The 21,126-nt window shown below is 40.1% G+C and overlaps 2 protein-coding genes across 4 annotated transcripts; both read right to left on the bottom strand.

Annotated features, from left to right (window-relative positions):
* Positions 1-1,009: 1,009 nt before the first annotated feature.
* tnip2 (TNFAIP3 interacting protein 2) lies at positions 1,010-3,966 on the bottom strand. 3 transcript variants are annotated; one of them, XM_085783005.1, is made up of 6 exons: positions 3,253-3,966; positions 2,633-2,935; positions 2,418-2,507; positions 2,053-2,316; positions 1,827-1,943; positions 1,010-1,709 (listed from the first exon to the last, which is right to left on the bottom strand). In XM_085783005.1, the coding sequence occupies exons 1-6, from the start codon at positions 3,568-3,570 to the stop codon at positions 1,413-1,415; spliced, it is 1,389 nt and encodes a 462-aa protein (XP_085639131.1). In that variant the 5' UTR covers positions 3,571-3,966; the 3' UTR covers positions 1,010-1,412. The 3 variants fall into 3 exon arrangements, with proteins under 3 accessions (XP_085639131.1, XP_085639142.1, XP_085639137.1); XM_085783016.1 differs by having other exon boundaries at positions 2,633-2,848; positions 3,253-3,959; XM_085783011.1 differs by having other exon boundaries at positions 1,010-1,706; positions 3,253-3,953.
* A 4,948-nt stretch (positions 3,967-8,914) lies between these two features.
* sfrp2 (secreted frizzled-related protein 2) lies at positions 8,915-10,559 on the bottom strand. Its single transcript, XM_085782995.1, has 3 exons — positions 9,940-10,559; positions 9,566-9,646; positions 8,915-9,359 (listed from the first exon to the last, which is right to left on the bottom strand). The coding sequence occupies exons 1-3, from the start codon at positions 10,442-10,444 to the stop codon at positions 9,055-9,057; spliced, it is 891 nt and encodes a 296-aa protein (XP_085639121.1). The 5' UTR covers positions 10,445-10,559; the 3' UTR covers positions 8,915-9,054.
* Positions 10,560-21,126: the final 10,567 nt, after the last annotated feature.

The raw sequence follows: 21,126 nt of genomic DNA, 5'->3' as shown, positions 1-21,126 counted from the left end.
ACCACTGCTTTGTCTATGTCTATGTGCGCTGCAACTGCCTACTTCCTTTTAGAAGAGGGGATGTCCAGCTTCCTGTGCTTACTACACCAAACCCATGACAACTGATTCACCAGACGCCACTGTTTGTGTCAAAATGATACTTCACAGCCACTGACTGTAGAATTTTTTTTTCTTTTTCTTTTCCTTCTTCTTTTTTTTTCTTCTTTCAGTCACAAACTGATCTGCAGGCAGTTGTGGAGGGTTCAGGTGTAACTTGAGCTGCCATACCCCTGTAGTGTTTGCTTCAGCCACACAACAGCTGGGAATCTGGCTGTCACAGTACAGCGTGCCCATTCAGGCAGAGCTGGGAAGGGGTTTTCCACCATGCGCACACACACACACACACACACACGTGACACAGATGGACACACAAACACACACTAAATGACATGCACACAGACTTACATTAAGTAGCGCCAACATTTTCGTGGTTAGGTTGTGATCTGTGGTTACAGCTCCAGGCTGCAGACTGTCACAAGAACTAAAAAGCACACAACACAATAATAAATATATTGAACGCTGCGAACGATCGAAAACAATCTTTTATTACAAAAATAACGTGCTACCTCCAGAAAAGCAGCACCAGATATCAGGAAATAAGCATATTATTGTCAGTTGGGATGCAGCTTTTTGCACACACTGTTCCAAAAAAGTGGATTTTTTTTCCAGTTTTGATGCATTTAACATCTTGATCTCAACAGTTTACCAGGAAAAGTATACATTTCATGGCTTTGGTGGAAAAAGGGCAAACAAATCATTGGACTGAAATCCAATCATAAATGCAAAAAGAATAAATATTAATATTATAGTTATATATTTTAAGTCCATTTTAATATATAATTTACATAACAGAAATATGTAAAGATTAATAATAAAAAAAACTACTAATAGCACCACATTATCAACTAGATATAGATATTTAAATCCAAAAATAAGAAGCTTATCCATTATGAATCTTTTTGAACTGTACAATCCTACGTTTAGTTTTTGGCTATATGTCGAGAAAGTGCAACAGGTTTGTAATTTGACACATTGAGGTATATGACATTTGATATATTGCATTGACATCTTCTTCCCCTCCACAATAATCTCCTGCATTGCCACAGGAGAAGACTCAGAACCTGACACTTAGAAAAAAAAACAAAAAACTACACAGACTTAGAAAGGCCCGATGAACTTATTTGTCTTGCGACAGGGGGAACTGATTGTACAGTTTTGCTTCCCTATGTCAGTTATTTAATGTGTAGTCAAGCCTCTCCAAACTGGAAACTCCACCCAGGTTATTTTCTGCCGTGTAGTGCTGCTCATCAGTGTTCGTTTACTGTCAGCAAAGAGACCACCGTCTTCTTCGAAATGAGTGTTTGTTTCTCTTTTTATAGTTTGACGCACTCTTCCCAGTGTTTCAGGTACTCTGCCGTCTGCCCGTCGGTGAACTTGGCCTGGCACAGCGGGCACTGCAGCTCCGACTGGCCCGAGCACTCGGTCCAGGCGGGGCTCGGCGTCGCTGCTGCTGCTGCTGCTGCTGCGGCCACGGCGGGCTGCTGCTGCGTCTCGGCCGCGGTCCTCAGCAGGTGCTCGGCGTCGTCCTTCTGCCGCCTGGACGAGGAGATCCTGTGTCCTATGTGTACGCGGCACATGGGGACTTCTCTGCTCTCTCTGCTAGCTCCCTGCTGACAAACCACGAGACAAATAAGATGTTTAGGGATTGCACCAGCCACACTATAACTAACATAAGGGAACGTGTTAACCATAAAACGGAAGTATGTATGTAGGTTGGGCTGTCTCACCTGTTTGTGTAGCTGCTGTTTTAACTGACGAACCTGCTCCTTCAGGTCTTGGATCTGGCCTTGTGCTCGCTCCCTGTCGGCTCGCTCTGACTTGAAGTCCTCTGTATAGATGAGAACCTGTGGAAGGAGAAGAAACAAAACTTTAGTCCTCAAGTTTCTCTAAGTTTTTGTTTTCTTTCTTCTTTTAGATGCTAATAAAAGCCGTAGGCGGTTAAACGGTACCGACCTGCTGCTCCAGTGTCTGGATGCGTTCTTGGTCTTGCCTCCTTGTCTCCTCTACATCTCTGCCCAGCCTTGTGCACTCGCTCATCTTCTCCTCCAGTAAACCATTGAGCCTGGAAATCTCCTGATGGAGCATCCCAGTGTTGACGGAGCCCATCCCAGGCATCAGGCCGTGCCCGGTGCTCTCCTTCAACCGCTGGCATAAACCTCTGATGTAGTCCTCCCTGCTCGAGTCATACTTCTGCCACTGAGAGTTCAGACCTTGTACCTGGAAAGGGAGAAATGACAAAGATTAGGCTGATGTGTGATTTATTAGATTATTTAAAAAACCATGAAAGCATATAACTTCCTTGTTGTTGTAACACTTACATATAACACTCGCTGCTTTAGCTGTTTGTTCTCCTCGTGAAGCTGGCGGAGTTGAGCGGTGACACTGCTCATGTCAGAGGACTCTGCTGTCTGTGGAGAACGGTGAGAGAAGTTATAGCAGGCCATACCAAGTGAATAAATAAAGACCCCCAGGCTCCCCAGCTCCACCAGGTAAAGCAGATGCATCACACACACACACACACACACACACACACCTCCTTGGGCTTCTGCAGCTGGGTCACCTCCTCCACGTCTCCCTCTCCCCTCTTCTCTTCCCCTAGCCTCGCCAACAGCTCCTGGCACACCTTCACGGTGGCGCCGAGCTGACCCCGGAGCTGGTCGGCCTCTTCCGCCAGGGAGGTGCAGAGGACGGCTCTGGTGGCCTCGGACCGTTCCCTCTCCTCCAAGGCCGACCGCAGCCTCTGGATCTCCTGGTCCTTCTCGTGGTCCGGCTGACACCTGACCGTCTCCAGCTCCAGCTCCTTCTCCCTCAGCTGCATGGTCAGTCTCTGGATCTCCTGGGAGGAAGACAAGGGTGACGAAACTGAGCATGAGCATGAGAATGAGCATGAGCACACCACTTTGCAATGTGTCACTGCAATATTGTTTACTAAAGATGCAATAAAACTAAAATGTAATATCCTTCTTATTCCCTCAGATGTTTGAAGATGTGAACACCATAGTAGGTTGCATGTCAAAACACAACTCAGGCAGACTTTAAATGTTACTGAAGGGGATTTTAAGCTCTTCAGTTCCTCACATTGTAGCTACAGCTCTTCACCCTGCAGTGTCATCTGCATGGAACAACAAACATAGTAAAAACCTAGAAGTTTACCTCTTCTTGTCGAGATGCCTTGAACTCAACATCGTTCCTCTTCTGCTTCAGTTTGCATATTTCTTTACATAAGCTCTCCAGCAAAGACTTGGACGGTCCTATAACCACAGGCTCCTTATCTCCCACCGTCATGTAGATCCTCTCGTATCTCCCCAGCCTCACTTTCAGCTCCGCAATGATGTTGTCCTTTACATTAATCTGTTTGTTCAGGAGGTCGATTTCCTGTCGGGTCTCATGATAAAGAGTGTTCAGGGTGCTGTAACTCCGGATTTTGTCTTTCAACAAGTCGCTGTCCGTGTTCATACTGAAGTTATCCATTACGAGCTCGGTTGGTTTAAAAAAAACAAAAAAACAAAACACAAAACAAACAATATAAATATGTATATTTTAATAATCCAACATTTGGCACCTCTGCTTCTAACCGTGTGTCTTTGGAAATGGACCGAGTCGACGGTCTGAGCAGTGTCGAGAATATTATAAGAGTCTGGGGGGATTTCCTAGGGAACTTCCCCACGTACTTTTTGAGCTTCGTCAAACTGAGCCCTGCCTGCTCTCTAAAGATTCATCGTCGACCGTCTTTTGGGAGGTAAAACGCTTTTATAATAACCCGTTGGCACCACTGGTAAAAAGAAATACACGGGATTATTATAAACTTTTAATAACTACAGGTTAAAGCGTTTTATTATGCAAGCTTCCACCGACGTCTGGAAAAGTACTTCTGGGTGCGTGCTGCGTTCATGACCGTCGTAAAATAAAGAGATAAAAAAAAACAAAAAAAAAACCCGACACTTCAAGCAAGAGGCGCAGTTATTAAGTGTTTCTGATAAGAGAACCACGTTTTAGTTTTTGTTTCATAAATGAAAAGGGAAGCAAAGTAGCTAAATTTAAAAACCACCTGAAAATAATTGTCATCGTGGGCTTCAGTGGAAAGTAACCACAAAAATGAAGTCCCCCCCCCCCCCGCCCGCCACCACCACCAGGCCGCCCCACAATATTTTGCAATCATAAGTATTCAAAAGCATCAATTTTCCCAACGGTAGTTTACACAGGATTTTTACGCATCCCACCCCCTAAACGTCACACCAGGGCATTTGTATTGTCATAGCAAATTCCCCATATAGCCCACGCCAGTCATTCTTTAAGGGTTGTTCATCTTCACCCTATAGGTTGTGTTTTTTCCTACATCTTTGAAGGCAACATGCTTCACTGGTTCTTCATACGGATACAACTTGTGTGTGTGAGTGTGCGTTTGTGTGTATGTGTGTATGTGTGTGAGTGATTGTATCCCAGCTGTCCAGACTATTACATGATTCATACAGTATGAAGTATGACTGATCATTGGCTGTCTCCTTAATGGTCCTCTGGGGTATTTCTGCCTTCTGAAACTTTGGAAATATATTTCACTGCAACTATGTAGGAATTAAAATATTACAGCAGATCTTAGTGCCATTATTACCTCATGCTGCTTTAATTTTTTGCCTGTGATGTCACTATTTTAGTAAAATTCCCATCATATCAACCATTTTACAAGGGGAGGAAGCATGTTATGAGTGTGTTATGTTATTCAATTTGATTTTATTTGCATATGATATATATCAAGGAACTTCACAGGGAAAAGTCAATATTATACTTTATTATGAAGTGAAACTCAACTGTTTTGACAAAGATTATAGGCCACACTCCCTTTCAACAGGAATAAACCCATAACAGAACCAGGCTCATCGTGGGAAACTGTCTACCTCAATCGATATGGTTTGAAAGGGTACAGTAAATTGGTGGAAATAATATTGCACATAGGCCATTGTGTTATCAATGTAACTAATAAATAACAGCAATAATATAATAATAAATGAGTGCTGTTGTGGCACATTTGGATCGTGCAGTACCCACGGCAGAAAGAGACAGAAAGAGACAGAGAGGAGAAGCACAAATTGGGGGTAAGAAAATAAATGTAAATCTAATGACACGATTGAAGCATAACATCTCCTTTAAATGTCAAACTGACGGACTAACTACTTATTTTCATTCTTCAGTTAATCTGAAGAGTACATTTACCAACCTGGCCTAATTATTAATAAAATGACCTGGTGACACCTTGAAATGTCATCTTTGTTGAATCAATAGTCCAAAACAATATTTAACTTAGAATAACACAATGAAGAAAAGTTAAAAACCACCAAAACATGGCCTTTGAGCCAAGGGATATTTTCTGTTGAGTCACTGGCTTTGCCTCAAAAATAACCTCAGAAGTTGACATTTATTGCTGTGTCTACCACTGTATCTAATAATAGATTAACATACAGACCTAAAATGGATATAATTAATTCCAAAAAGGAAATAAAACACCAATTTAACATTGGATGTTAAGGATAACATCACTTGTTGCAAAGACACTATTAGTTTGACATGTATAGCTCTCACAGCGTTAACATTATCACATGGGGAAAATGCAACATTTCTAATGTAGCCTATGGAAGAAGTAGGCTATTTAAACGCCTTAAGGGGGGACACTACATGTGAATAGGGTAGAGTTTTTAACCAACACATATCACCATTAAACTTCCAAAGTTTATCACTTAGTACATTCAGACAAATGTTTTTTGTACTATTACACGTTTTGTCAAATTTAAATATGTAAATGAGGCAATATCAAATGAAATATGCACTAATTTGCATACATCCAGGACCGAAATCTAAACAATGGATAAAGTCCCTCTCAAAATTCTTGTTTGTCTCAAAACAAATGCCGTCAAGTAAAACATAATTCCCCCCACTGAAGTATAATGCACAAGTATGAACAGAAAATGAAGATACTCAAGTCAAGTGCCTCAAATACCCTTTTCCCTTTGAATAAATGCATGTAGTTTCATTCAGGGCCTGTGTATAAAGCCATCAGAGCTGCAGGCCCCTGACTATGCTTTGCATTCACGACAATATCACACACGTATTGCCTTTTGCAGCAGCTTTTTTTTTTTTTTTTTTTTTTACAATCCTCTATTAATGTTTAACAAAATCTCCTTTGATATTGGACCCTGAACCATACGAACATTGTACCTCAGCGCCTTGTTGGGTCAGAGTGAAACCCCAGTCTAGACTGTAGGAGGGTTTAAAGACTTTTAGGGCAGACATTGAAGAGGCCTCATCTGTTCTACTGGCCGGTGGGGAGTCCCAGGTATTTCTGGATCAATCATGTTATAATGTCACACAGTAGCTGTAAGTGACTCATGAACGTCACATGGTAGTCATGTGACAGTTGTCAGAGGCACATGGATCAAAGTGTGAAGTAGAGAAGTGGATGTCAGGACAATGTATGAAGTCTCTGATATAATATGTCACACAAGTAAAGTGGGTTCTCTCCTCATGAGAGGAAATCTTTCAGATTACACCACATTTCTCTTGGTTCACACCTTGATTCATCCGACAACCCTCTGCAGCTCATGTGCCACCAGTGTGATTCACCTAGAGAGGTGAAAATGTCCGGGACTCCCCACCAATCACCAGAACAGAGGAAACCCTCATTTTTCTTGACTGTACTCCTCCAGTCCAGTGGAGTGATTCATTCTGTCATGTCGGTACAGTCTGAGTCATCAAGGTAGTACAATACCTGGATGAATGTGAAGAATGTCCTACCTCGGGTCTCATATCAAGTGGAGGTGTTTATAATGCTGACAATTATTAATTCATCGCCAACAGTTTTTTGCAGTCGATTGAATCATTCAAGTCATTCTCAAGATTAAGAGACAAATTCTCACGTTATTGGATGATATACCTTTGACCTAGATTTGGACCGTTGGTCACACAAATAGACCAAAAATGACCTCCATAGATTAAGATACAATTGTATCTGTTGCTTTTAGGTATAAAGATTTCTCTTATATGGCGGGGTTTATCAAAATTCAACATCACAAAGACCTTCAGCCACAAAAAACAATGGAAAGTACTAAAATGTTCAAAAGAAATACAACCAAAGAAATAAACTAAAAGAGCAAAGAGGATATGTGGACTATTTCTTAAAAATCATCTCATTCATACCCAATGCTTGTCAGCACTATGAGCAGCAGTACAAAAATTTCCCTTAGTAGTCAGAGTAGTGAAAAGCAAATGGGTGTCAGGAACTCGATGTGTGTCACGTTTCTTAGATGTTTCTTAAAGCGCGGTCAAAACGAAAGAAAATAAAGGCATGTATTCAAGCAAGCATGAAAAGTCGATATTCAATATGACTGAATAGCAGATTCTTTCAGCATTGAACACTCAATTAAGTTAATCATAGTAGCTACAAATGTTTTAGAGGAATGACACTGTAGATACAGGTCTTAAGAAAGCACCAACTGACTAACTTAAATGTTTAAAAGCATCAAACTGCAATTACCACTGAGTTCCACTAGATGGCGACATTTAATCAATAATATAAGCAAGTTTATTTATTTTTTATTTTCTGTGGTCTTTTTTTTATTGTTATTTATTTATTTAAGTTTCTGCTGATAGTCAGGTGTGAACTTGAACACAACACTCAATTCAACAACAAAAATGTTGCCAGCTTTTAATGGCTGGAAACTTTATACAAGAATAAAGCATAGTATTTGATATTTACACAGTAATACTTTCAAAAAAGAAAAAAAAACACAACAACTTTACATTGCACACATACACACTGCCATGTGGTTATTTGCGCTTATCAAGTTACTGCTCATGAAAATCAACACTATCAACCATAACTCAGATATTCATCATTAATACCAAAAGAAACCAACTTGTGTAACTCATCAAACAACAGGATGAAGATGCAAACCAAAAACTTTACATGTGAAAGCCTGAAGTAGAAAAATATGTATATTTTATCATACTGTGGTAGAAAAGTATGCAGAGGCTCAAGTACAAAAGTTTTTTTTTGTTTTTTTTAACCAAGAATAATAAAATGTGGGACAGGAAGAGAATATAGCCAGCTATCTCTCATTTATGCTTGAGAAAAATGGTGGGAATACAAAAACACAAACATTATTTTGTCTTTGAACGTCACACACTATGCACAGCTTCACTCAGTATGCACCACACACACGACTCCATCTTTGTAAGTGTGTCTATAGAGCTAGGACAGATGAGCATCCCACCATAGGATCTTAACTGTGGAGCAACGAAGGCATTTGATGTAATGTAAGGTTTTTTTTTCCTGTAATATGAGATTTTAATGGAGAATTGGAGGAGTTAACCCTGATTGAGCTCAGCCCCTTAAAATAAAGTAGAAAAACACAACTTTTTGAAAGTGGAAAAGAAAAGAAAATCATCCTATTTGCAGAATTTACCAATACACCATGTCTGTTAATTAGAGTTCGCCATTTTTAATTCTGCTTTTCCCTGTAATCATATAATTAGTGACTCCCCGGGACCAGCTGAGTGCAATTAACTGCAATTAATGAGGTGACAGCAACAACAGAGAGTTATACTGTATGTCTGTTATTATTCACCTTTGTGTTTTCACTGTATATAATTTGCATTATTAGCAACTAAAACTTGACTTTTTATACATATTCTTTGCTTGGTTAATGTATATAGTTTGTGTGTACTGCATAGCACCTTCCAGAAAAAGACTGATAAAATATGAAGCCCTTAGTGCTTAGTGATGCAGATTTAGTGCTTTGTTAATGATAAACCAGTGAGAGCCACATGAAGGTCAGGGAAGCATCTTTGCTGAACTCTAGAGAGTGAAATTTGACTGTACACCAATCATGAAAATGTGAACGGGGAAGAGCTCAACTGAACTTTATCTTCAACACATGCTGTGTGTTTTTTTTTTTAACCCCCCTCCTAGCACTGAAGCTTGCGGAAGCTGCGAGAAATCCTCTTAAACTCACGCTGGCCCTTCTGCCAGCGCTTCAGCGAGGTGATGACCAGATGGCCGTCCATCTTCTGGCCCATGACCAGGTAGGCAGCGTTGATGTCGTTCATCTCCTCACAGATACACTGCAGGCCGTCCTTCAGCCACAGCACCGTCTTCTTCAGGTCGTGCTCCGTCACGCCGTTCAGCTTGTAGATGGTCTTGCTCTTGGTCTCTGGCACTATCTTGGTGTCACCGTTGATGTAGGAGATCTCCTTGACTTTGATCTTTAAGGCTTAAAACATGCAGCAAAGAGAGTGAGGGTCGGGGTTTTGGCACAAAAACACTATGCAGATCATACTTTTTGACATATATGCATCTATATTGTTAATCACAATGAAGTAAAACACAACCAGCAGTGATTTCCCCTAATGACCCCCTGGGGTCTCTGAGCTTCACTATAGGAACTACTGCTCTAATAAAATGAATGGATGGACTTACCAAAGTCATTCTTACACAGCTTGTCAACAATTTCATTGTCGTTTTCATCTGTATCGTTGCAGGCATCACACACTCTGGGAACTACAACAACAACAAATAAATAAAACTTGTGATATAGTGACAATAAACATGTAATGCTTAAATAAATATCAATTTATTAAATACGTATAAGGCACAACAAGATCTGACCACAGATTATTTGGCTTAATGTAAGAGAATAAACTGGATTAAGATATCAGTATGTTCACATGTAAGGAGCTGTAAAAGTCCATACATGATCTCTCATTAGTTATGTGCCAGTTAAGTGAGTCTGGCACGTGCGCGTAGGATTTGGAGAGATGGTACATTTGCCTACAGATTAACAAAAAGCTCACCTTCCCTGGTGACTGGCACAAAGTTGTCCATGGGTGCAGGTGGTATGCACAGATCATTGTCCACCGGGAAGCGGTCACAGTCCAGCACCTCCGGCCAGGGGAAGCCAAATTTGGACATCACGGGCGCGCAGCCGAGCTTGACGGTCTCGCACAGGGACCTGCACGGCTGAATGGGCTCGTCCATGTCGTCCAGACACACGGGTGCGTAAAGGGAGCAGAGGAACTTTCTCATGTCGGGGTGACACTCTAGCTCCACCAGCGCGACCCAAGACGAAGTTTGCTGCACAACTTCATTCATGGTGTCGTGTCCGAACAGGTTCGGCAGGCGCATCTCCGTGTACTCTATGTCGTGGCACAGTTTGAGGGTCGCAGGGATCGGCTTGCAGTTGTTCTTCTTGTAGAATAAGTCGTGTTGGCCGAAACTGTATAATCCGTGGATGGCTTCCGTGCAGGGCATCGCAATGAGCCACAACAGTGCCACCGTGGTGGAGACGAGGACTCTCATTTTGTTTGCGCGTAAAAGCTGCAGAGATATGAACACGGGAGCTTGATCAGGGGCTGTTGAGCATCAGTCAGCGTGGTCGGAGGAGCTTCTGTCAGTGGCCAGCCCCTACTGGACCGAGAGCTTTTTCTTCCAGGCATGTCTGGGTGGAGTCTGGATGTTGTGCGTAAAGACCGCTGCTCCATTCAGCGCACTCACTCGGTTTCCTCATATCAGGTGAAGGTTGAGGATAAATCTGTCTTCCAAGTCAAAGTGAAAAAACAAAAAACAAACTCTCTCTCTCTCTCCTCGGGGTCTGAGAGACATTTCTGATTTCTAATTATAACACATCGTATTTTATCACCTGTGGTTTTCTTAACAATTTCCCTCTCTATTTCATCTCCCGCCCTTCATGGAAATCATAACAAAACGTGTCTGACAGGTTTTACTCATTACGCCCAAATCAACAGAAATATATCCTGAGTGATCCTTTGACTTCGCTGCGTTTAAGGCCCACGCTGTAAATAGTTTGGAAATGTTGTCAGTGGGGGCATTTAGCTCTGTTCAGTGGAGCGTTAATTTTCCATCATTAGGAGTATAGTGGTGAAATCCTCTGGGCATGTCTGCAGGTTCATACCACATGATGAAATATTGTTCGCCCTGGTGTGAGAGGGAGACCTCCGCTCAGCACACCCAGGGGTGAAACCAAATCTGCCTCCTCCTGCTCTGCAGCTCTGGCTCCTATCCGCTCTCAGACCCCCTTGAGCTACAGTCTGGTCTGCAGACAGGCAGTGTGGTTCTTCTCAGGCTCGACCTTCCTCCTGGTGAAACAAGTGAGCACTTCAATGTTGGATGTGAAGTAAAAGCCCCTGAGGAACTCCATGTTAAAAGGGTCACTTCACCCACATTACAAAAGTATATCTTCCCATACATACATACATCCCCTCTTGTTGTTTCAAGATATGCTGATATTTTTTGGTTTCACTTACCCAGGGCTTGGAGATATGTTGCTGAGATTTCTGCACAATGGAGCTAAATTGAATTCATGTTGCACCTTCAGCAATATGTTTCCCCCTTTTTTTTTCCAGAGGCAATGAGTGCGCAAAGTGGCACATGTGGATTCCTGTATTGTCTCAGAACCTCCTGCCCTCTCCACTCAGCAGCTCCTTCAATCATTCAAAAAAGGTTATGAGTTATTTGTTTTAAACATGTGGAAAAAAAGTGTTTGAATTGAAAACACAGTTGCAGTTTATTTGCTCCGAATTAAACTTGTCATTAAAGTTTATTGTCCCACATGTGCCAAGATTTCTTTTTTCTTAGCAGACCTGAACAAAGATGATATTTTGGCAAGAGGTTCCACTTAATTTGTTTTTTCTTTTCCGTACGAAAACAAGACAGAACCTATGGCGATTTGGGTGAAACCAGCATGTCTAAATAGTCTGCACCCTCAAATTGTGTGTTTGATTGTGTTGCCATTGGAGATGCAGTGTTTCCCAACTCCTTAACAAAGGAGTCCTAATTAATTATGATACTCATTGTGACTCATTGTGATACAGTAGTGATACAAAGGCACATGTTATAACTGGTATACGATTCAACAATGTCAACAAGTTTTCAATTGAGATTTTAAGACATCTGTCTCAGAGACAAATATCAGATTAAATGGGAAGTCTAAACATTTTACTTTTTGTTGATAAAAGTTGTGTTCAAAACCTATTAAGACAATGTGACGGGCCGAATGTGTTATTACTAGTACGAGAGGGGTGCCAGTCAGAGTCGTCTGACAATTTAAGACGTCATTTACAAATGAAATGCTGTTGCACTGTAAGTCTGGATACTCACAAAATCTACATAAACCTGATATATTCTCCCAAAAATGCACAATTTACCTCAGTTTGAGTAACAGTTATAAAAAAAAATCTATAGCGTCCAGCTGTTTCAGGGCATTGCATCACCTTTTTTTATAGAATTAAACTATATGTTTGATGTTGTTTTTTGTCCCCACTTTGAATGAATAGACCTATGGTATGGTGCCACAGACAGGAAAGGGAAGAGGGATCTTAATGCTTCATTGACTTTTGTCTCATGATCTCATTATTTGTTCTGCTCTTCATGATTTAATTTTGAAATTCTGTCTCCTGGAAATTATGAACAGCAATGGTGTTGATTGGAAGAGGCCAGACTCCCATCTGTGCTTAGGTTTAGGCAAACAAAATCACTTTGGTTAAGATTTGGGAACGATCATGGGTTTGGTTAAATATAAATAAACAAGTTGTGTCTGAAGCCACCATAAACTTTTCCTGAATCAATCTCGACCACAGTATTTTCCTTTAACCTTCACCAAATGCTGCGAGTAGCCAAATCAAAGGAGAAAAAAAAGCTACAAACAACTGTTTCTTCCAAAGACAGATGATGATTGAGGTCTTAAATTTGGTTGAACTAACCAATAAAAGTAAAGAATATCCCTGAAATATATCAAGATTAACACCACGAAGAGCCAGGAAACTGACTGCTCCAGCAAAGGTTAGGTTACTTGCTTTTATAGACCAACTTTCCTCCTCTTATCCCCTTACCTTCAAAGTGTGCCTATTCTGTTTGGGTCTCTGTAGAAACACTTACACAACCATTTAAGGGCTGGAGCCCCCTGTTAACCTGCACCTGGACTCCTTTTAGATGAGCAGTAGGTCAACATGGCTAAACTGTACCTGCGGTGTAGTAGGTCACATGCTAACCTTTCCCATAGGTGACTGAATGTGATCAGCTGTAAACAGACTCCTGGCACACACACGCTTGAGGCATTAGATGCAAAACATGTGGTAAACTGGTCAAACTGACGCATACTTCAGTTCATCATTAAGAGTTACAAGAAAGGAAGGCGATACGTGAAGGAAAGGAATAAGGAACCAAAAAAAGGGAGATAAATGAGATGCAACTGGATTGGATCAAACACTATCTTATTTCACTTTGATTAACAATACGATTTCACCACAGTTAAGGTTTGGGGCTCGGGATAGATGTAAACTGATCCCAAGTTTCCAAAGATCGCCTGATGCTGAAAGTCAACCAAAGTCATTATAACTGGGGAAATAAGACACAGCTTGTCAGACCTTCTAGTCCGTCTATGCACCAACTTTTTTCTCATGAAGCACCAAAGGCTAGACTACTGTCAGATACAACCACTGAATATTTGAGACAGGTTCAAAAGAGTGGTTTGGTTGGTGGTTAAGGAACAAATTTACTGAATGCTTGTGAACAATCCTGATAGGAGGAGCATCAAAGTTGTCATGATAAAGTAGACCAGTCTTCTTTCTAGGTAGATTCCCAACAGCCCCACAGAGGATGTCAAAAAACTACAATATACTAGACTGAATTGAATTATCTTACTGACAACAAATCCCATTTGAAAATCAACTCTTACAGTGAATTCAATGAACTGATGGTGACAAGTAAGGTGTGTCGCCCAAGGTGGATGTTCATTGGTGCACTGAAAGTTTACGCACACAGGATCGAACATGTACCATCCTGCCACAGTTTACAAATGCATACATCTAACTCCAGCCCTTTTTTTGATAAATGACTGTCTATTTTTTAAATATGAACCGATATTTGTGACATTTAGGAGCAAATGAACTCGGGGAATTCCCAAAGTATTGCAAGATGATTTAATGAAATATGTTATTTAGGATTTTTTTTTTTTTTAGATTGGGATGGGATTTATGGAGAACTACAATAATGCTTGATAAAATAAGGAGTCTTTAGTGGACCACACTAGAAAACAGCCCCAAGGCTCGACTGTTAGAACCACTAGTTTGTCCTTATCTTCCACGGCCCCTTGACTGCCAACTGAGAATCAGCCATACAGCTCTGAACAATGCACTGAAGTTCACTAATGAGCTTGTTAACTTCAATCACTCCTCCTACATTGACATTCGGGAAGGAATTTATCCCATCCAAGAGGAATTAATCTCATTAGAGCACCAGAGTCATATAGATTGTCCCTCCTTGGTGTAATTGATGTTCACATTGTGCTGGTCTAATTGACTCAGTATGGGGTTTCAGAGCAGCTGTGGGACTTGTAGACGACTCTACCAGACTGTGGCAATAACCAGATACATATTAAAATGTATAGACTACATATAGCAGTGGACAAACATGGTGAGAGAGGGCAGGGGAATAGTTGTATTTCCTGTTATTGAAGTTAAAGGTCTGCAATACTACTTGATCAGTCATTTATGAGCAATTTAAAGCAATAATTTGACATTTAAGAAATATGGTGAGAGTTAGGAAAACTAATATCAGCAACCAGATAGCCTAACTTATAGCTTAGCTTAGTGCCGGAGTTAAGGAAACAGCTTCAGAGGTCACTAATAAACTATGCCCTCTGTTTAATCTACAGGAATATGATTATAAAAATGTAAAGTTGCATTTTTACAGGGGTTAGTATTTCTGACCTGGAAGCAGTAACTTGTTCCCAAAGTGACCAAACGTCATTCAGTTTTTGGATTAATATAAACAACACACAATGTGTTAATTAGTGAGTCTTAAAGTTGGGTTACTTTGGGTCGATTTTGTTACCTCTGGGTAGAGGTTAACTGGTCTGGTTCCTGGCTGTCGCTTCATATTTACGGTACCAGCATATAAAAGTGGGACCATCCTTTTGCTTTAATAGGCTTGTGATGACTACAGAGACACACAGGAACAATCAAGACACTTCTCAGTATTGGAAGCGATCAGATTTGTGTCAGAGGCTCGACGAAACGTGTCATGTACCATAAAACACAGACAGGTTTATATTCATGCAGGATGGATGTCCATGGATCAGTGCGACAAGCAGATCTTTCTGCCGGGCCCTGCTCTTTGAACCCTGACCGATACTGAAGCTGGAAGAATCACACTGTGAAAGGGCTCCCAGGGATATTTTACAACACAGACCAAAGTACAAGAGCCTCTGCAGTTAGAGAAGTGTTTTCTGAGTGACCCGTAGCTGATCTCCACCGCATATGGAGAGGGGGGAAACCAACAGTCTTGCCCCTTGCCATCCTCACACATTCTTCAAACCCTGAAATGACTTAATGAGCTTTTACTGAATCATTTATTGATGAGAAGCAGAAAAAATATATAAACAATTAAAAAAAATATATAAACAATTAAAAAATATATGTTTATCCTAGCTCCATGCATTTGCAGAGTTCAAACTTCCTATAACTAAAAATCAAGGAGTGACTGCACAAAACTGAATCATTCATGACAAATAATTTGTTGAATATACACTTATGATAGATATGATATAGTTTAAGCCATTTGATTCACAAATAGGACTTTATACCATTACTGTTTACATTTGTTTAGGAACAGATAAAGCTTGCATCATTTAATCTTATATTTATATTATAAATTAATTGCAGTTGGACAAGATTTTGCTTGAATAAAATTAACTTAAAAAGTCCAAATGGCATTATGCATATTATTTTTTTTACTTTGGATGATTCAGCTGTGCCTGCTCCTTAATATCATTACTTCAATCAGGCTAGGTCATCAAGGTTTCTTTTGGTCAATTTATCTTGGCTCTTGAGAATATTCTTAGAGAAATGTGATAAATATGGGCCCTACTGATTAATAGTGTATTTTTGCATTAGCTCACTAACATGTTTTTAATTGTGGTGATTTATTATTACTGAACAAATTATTATTATTTTTTAAACTCTGAAATAATAAGGAGAGATGATCCTGATCTTGTTTTAGTGCTTCGTTTTCCTTCCTAGCCTACAAAGAGAAGTTCTCCATGACATGAACAAATTACCACTCTGACAGAAGTCATGGATCATTTATCTTTTGACAGTTTGTGTTGTGAAATATAATCTCACATACCTTCATCCCAGGAATTTGGGGGTTACAAAAAAGAAAAAAAGAAAACTCACCCCTCTTAATTTAGCAATGGTGGCAGCGGGCTAGCAAGTGACCCACAGTGACCTCTGGAATACCAGACACAGGCTCAAGTGTAAATAAAGGTTTGGTATTCATTCACAGTTGTGACACCACAACAAGGACACATTTTGTTTGGAGGTATAGTTGAGAAGTGTGTCCCCTGAACAGAAACAGACCTACCACCAAGTTCAGCCCAAACTCTGAGCAACCTCTGCTCACCGATTCAACCCCGACACTTCAAAACAGCCACTCTGAACCATGAAACAGGATTTGACTCTCAGCTGCTTTCTACAGTTTCAAGAATGGGGCAAAACCATCAAAATATAATTATCTCCTACACAAACCAGCATGGACAGAAAACAGATCTCTAGCATAATCATTTGTCATTTTCCAGATGTAAGTGATTTTTCCCCCCCTGTTCTAACACTATAAAATGTGTTAGTTTTTCTACTATGCATAAGACTTATAACTCCATTCAACTTAAGTAAATGTAATTTAGGGTAATTTTATCCAGATACCCCCAACCTGCCAAAAAATACACTCATGCTTGAGTATGCTGAGTGTGCACATCGTTTTCTAGGAAATATGAAAGTGCTGTGGAATGAAAAGGCACGTAGATAAGAGCAGAAGGAAAACATCCCATGAAATCATATTTGTTGTGTTTTCTATCTGCTGTTAATATCAGAACTGTGGTTGATCCTCAGAGGCAATTATGAAGTGAAGAAGGTTTTGCACACCCATTGGCCTATTTACTAAGAAAACCTAATTCAAATATTAGAATATTAAACCATACCAGGACCAAGCACAGCCCTTCTGATATAGCTACAATAGAGAAATGCTTTCTAGCACTTTTGTAATTATCCAATTATGCGTTCAAGGCAACTTGCAACTCGGAAAAAAAGAGCTTCGAATTGTGAAAAATGAAATGAATGGCATCAAATTTGGAAATTACAGGTCGGCCATCCGGGAATCATCTCAGAGCTCCGATTTTCCGACTGGTCGTCAGTGACAGCAATGAAACATGGCAGCCTTCATCGTTAATGGCAAGAATGTTATTTGTCAATGTTTTCATGCATCTTTCTGCTTCCAAAATAAGCATAGGCTACTAAAATATATTTTTCATGTTAATCATCCATATTATGCCAAACTTCTTTCAGGCATCAATGTTTTTTCTCGTCACCCGCGTGAATGCAATGATGTCGGAATTCAGAAATTTCTTGATTCTTGATTTCTTTAAAGGTACAATATGTAAGAATGTGGCCAAAAATGGTTACTGCAGTCAAATTCAAAACACAGTGATCTGTTTTTTTCTCCCAGTCGTAGCGGCAGCTCAGTGGACCAGGCCGGAGGCTGAAATGCCACTGATGCTGCCGTGACTGGGAGAGAGGGCTAGGTGGCGCAACATGTAAACATGTAAATTCAAAACATAAACATGATTTGCAGTCTGCAAAAAAAGATTTTTAATGCGAATACTCTGGCTGTACTATTGTTGTTGGTGAGTTCATCATGTTATATGAACATTATTCCTGAGTCTCTGTGACATATTAGGAGGATTTTACGGCCAGTTGATTTAGATTTCTTACATACTGTACTTTTAACACGTCACAGCCTACATCTAGCCTAAAATGCATCACAAGACAAAATACAAAATCATGGTGTCACTGTCAACATAAGACAAATACATTTATATGTATTTGAAAGTAAAGAAAAGTCACATCAAAATGAATGCTAAAACCACTTACTGTAAGCACCTGAGTTAAACATCATTGTCTTGTTAATACAAGAGGTTATAATATGCCCCCTGTCTTTAGGGCAGAGTGAAGGCTACAGTGCATCGCCAACAGGAAGTGACAAGACAGGCCAGAGCTAGCTGGTTAGCATGCTAACTTCAAAAGAAGAAAAGATGTGATAAAGACAAAAGCTAAGGGTGTAAAGTTTTTCCACCTTTGAAGCCACCACTGAGTAACAAAATTATTTTTGATGCTGAATTCTAGGTAAACAGCTGCTTATCATTAGCTATGAAGCAAAAGAGCCAAACTTAAAAACTTCTTACCTGTGGTTTGCCCTCTTACACCTTCTTATCACAAGCCAGGTTTCCAATGCAGTTTTAGAAAAGTCCACAAAACACAATTGTAAATGCTCTGTGTTTCCAATGAGTGATGTAACGTGACTAAAGCTGTTTTTTCCTTGTGTAATATTCCACATAAACATGTAGAGGAGACTTGTCTCTCTCCAGTGTTCACTTACTGCTCCCACTTTCCCTCAAATAAAGTTATTGTGTCTATGGAAATGCACCTACAGACATGCACATTATAACACATAGATTGTGTACTGTGTACCATTAATAGTATTAAACATAACGAGGCTTAAACCTTTGTAGTTTGGTTTGATAGTGTTTACCCAGAATCTGAATAGGATCCTTATAGGACTCCTCTAAAAGTATGAGTATGAGATATTTTTCTTTATTTAAAATGTTTATAGCTTGGAATGGACTTCAATTGCTGCAGTTTCATGGTGTAAAATGCCCATAACTTCTCAAACCACTGCTGCAACATAATCCCCTTCTCTGCTGTCCGTCTGTCTAACATTATGTTCCAAACACTCATATCTTACCTGAAATGTGGCTAAATAACACTGCTTCCATTTATCACCAGCACAGCTAGCTGTTTATGTTTGTTATTGGCAACCAACACAAGCAAATATGCAGTAGATGTGTGCAGCAAAGATAAACAGCTAACCAAAGTAGCGATGAATGAAAGGCGTATTTAGCAATAGTGTGTTGAAAATGCCGGCCTCCATGCAGGAGCACGCTAAAGAAAACTCGACTGAAATTTCTTGATCAATTTATTCATTTTACTTCTAAACCTGTGCATCTGTATATCATCTTTTCATTCTGGTAGCTACATAATGTCTGACCATCTTATTTCACTAAGCTGTAACCTTTATTTTATAGCCAGTTTCCAAATGTAGACATTTTGTCCTCCACAGGAGTAAATGCTTTTGTAAAAGTGCCAACTATTAACTTTAGGTATTCTTGTAGACCCACCAACATGTCATCATTGTTTTCCTGTTGTTTTCATATGAAGAAGGAAACATTAAAAACCCCACATGCTGAATTCTCCTACGGTGGCAACAGAGTAAAGCAGCCAAAATGCAGTAAGAGGGAATCACCAAGCCCTTTATTATTCCTAAAAACATTCCCAGAAGACAAGAGTGTGTTAGCCCTGACTTTCAGTAGCGTCACTACATTGTGTACATGTGTGTGTTTCAGTCTAATGGTGTGTGGAGGCGGATGGAACAAGCCTGAGGCGGTGCACATTAAACCTGCAGAGTCCTGCTGAGAGTAAGGAGGAAAAGACCTTAGAGTTATCCTGAACTCAAATCACTGCGCACACACTTTAAAAAAAAAAAAAAACGGCCTCACATTAACTAAATGATGGCTCCCCCTTTAACACAGAGGGCTTCTCCAACCTCAAACATCCAACAAAATTAAGTCCCCCAAAGTGCTTCTGCTCGAATCGTTTGAAACCCTGGTTGTATCTGTCACACGGCGCTGAAACGTCACCCCGCTACGAGGGCTCTGTTTGCACATGAGTAGAAAGTAAACACACGGCCATGCTTATCTTTCTCTGTGGTGGTGCTTAATTAAATATTCTACAAATCTTTGCTTGACAGTCCTGGTTAAATTATGGTGATGGCACAATATCGACTCAAAGCGTTCCAACCAAAACATCGCCCTGGCTCAGCCTCATCCTGCCAGAGGTTACGTATGCCCTATCAGATGACACATCCAGTGTATACAAGCTTAAATATAACGTTTATTCGAATCCAGTCCATGCATGATGCCTGGATTTTAAAACTGCTATTACAACTGAAATAGTGAGCAGGTAGTGACAAACTTGCTCAGTGTCAAGGTGGTTAGACGGTTTTGTTGTTTGCCTCAAACTGTTGGTTTCCGTGGCTCTGCCCAGGGAGCAGATCAACGAAACATCCCATTGCTTATTAGGAATATTAGAACAAAAAGCTCCATTATATTCTGAAGAATATAAACTTGCATTTAATCCAGATGACTTAATATTAAAATCATTTCAGGGTTGTCGTAGTCCATGCATAATGAATAATGAATAATAGAGTCATTCTTCTTTTGCTTTGGTGACCATGCTATTTAGTTTTAGGCTTTCCAACACAACTGACATCATAAGACAAAAATAATAGCCTACATGTAAGTTTAAATGTGTTTCATTGTTTTAGAAAACCAAAATGTGAAATTCACTAGCAACATACTGTGGAAATTTTCATGTTATTTCTGAGGGTTTTTGTTTGCATGTTAATTATGGAGCTAGAATTGGGCGATAGAAAAGTTAAGCATATGAAACAGGAAGAAACAGAACAGAAACTTAGCTCTATGGTAAAAGGGAAATCCCTCTGCAAACACTATAAAAGTAAATAAAAAGTAAATAAAAGTATGCATGACTGAACACAATGTATTGGTTTTGTTACTAGAATTGTAAAAAAAAAAAAGTTATGTTGGGAAAATTAGAGGCTGTAATAATGGCTTACATTTATATAGCGCTTTTTAATTGAAACCGAATACCCAAAGGCAGACAGATGGAAGCGTGGCTGCCAATGTGCGCCAAACAAACCCCCCTAACCACCACGATCATTCATTAAGCATTCACACGAGTCAAGGTGGGTAAGGTGTCTTTCCCAAGGACAGACTGGGACAGAGCGGGATTCGAACCAACCAGGCCAACCCTCTGATTATTGGACGGCTCTACCTC

This window comes from Trachurus japonicus, chromosome 1 (assembly GCF_045865225.1).
Source record: "Trachurus japonicus isolate A0001 chromosome 1, Traja_1.0".
NCBI lineage: Eukaryota > Metazoa > Chordata > Actinopteri > Carangiformes > Carangidae > Trachurus > Trachurus japonicus.
The sequence above is the reverse complement of the archived record's forward strand: the minus strand, read 5'-3'. Positions and strand labels throughout refer to the sequence as shown.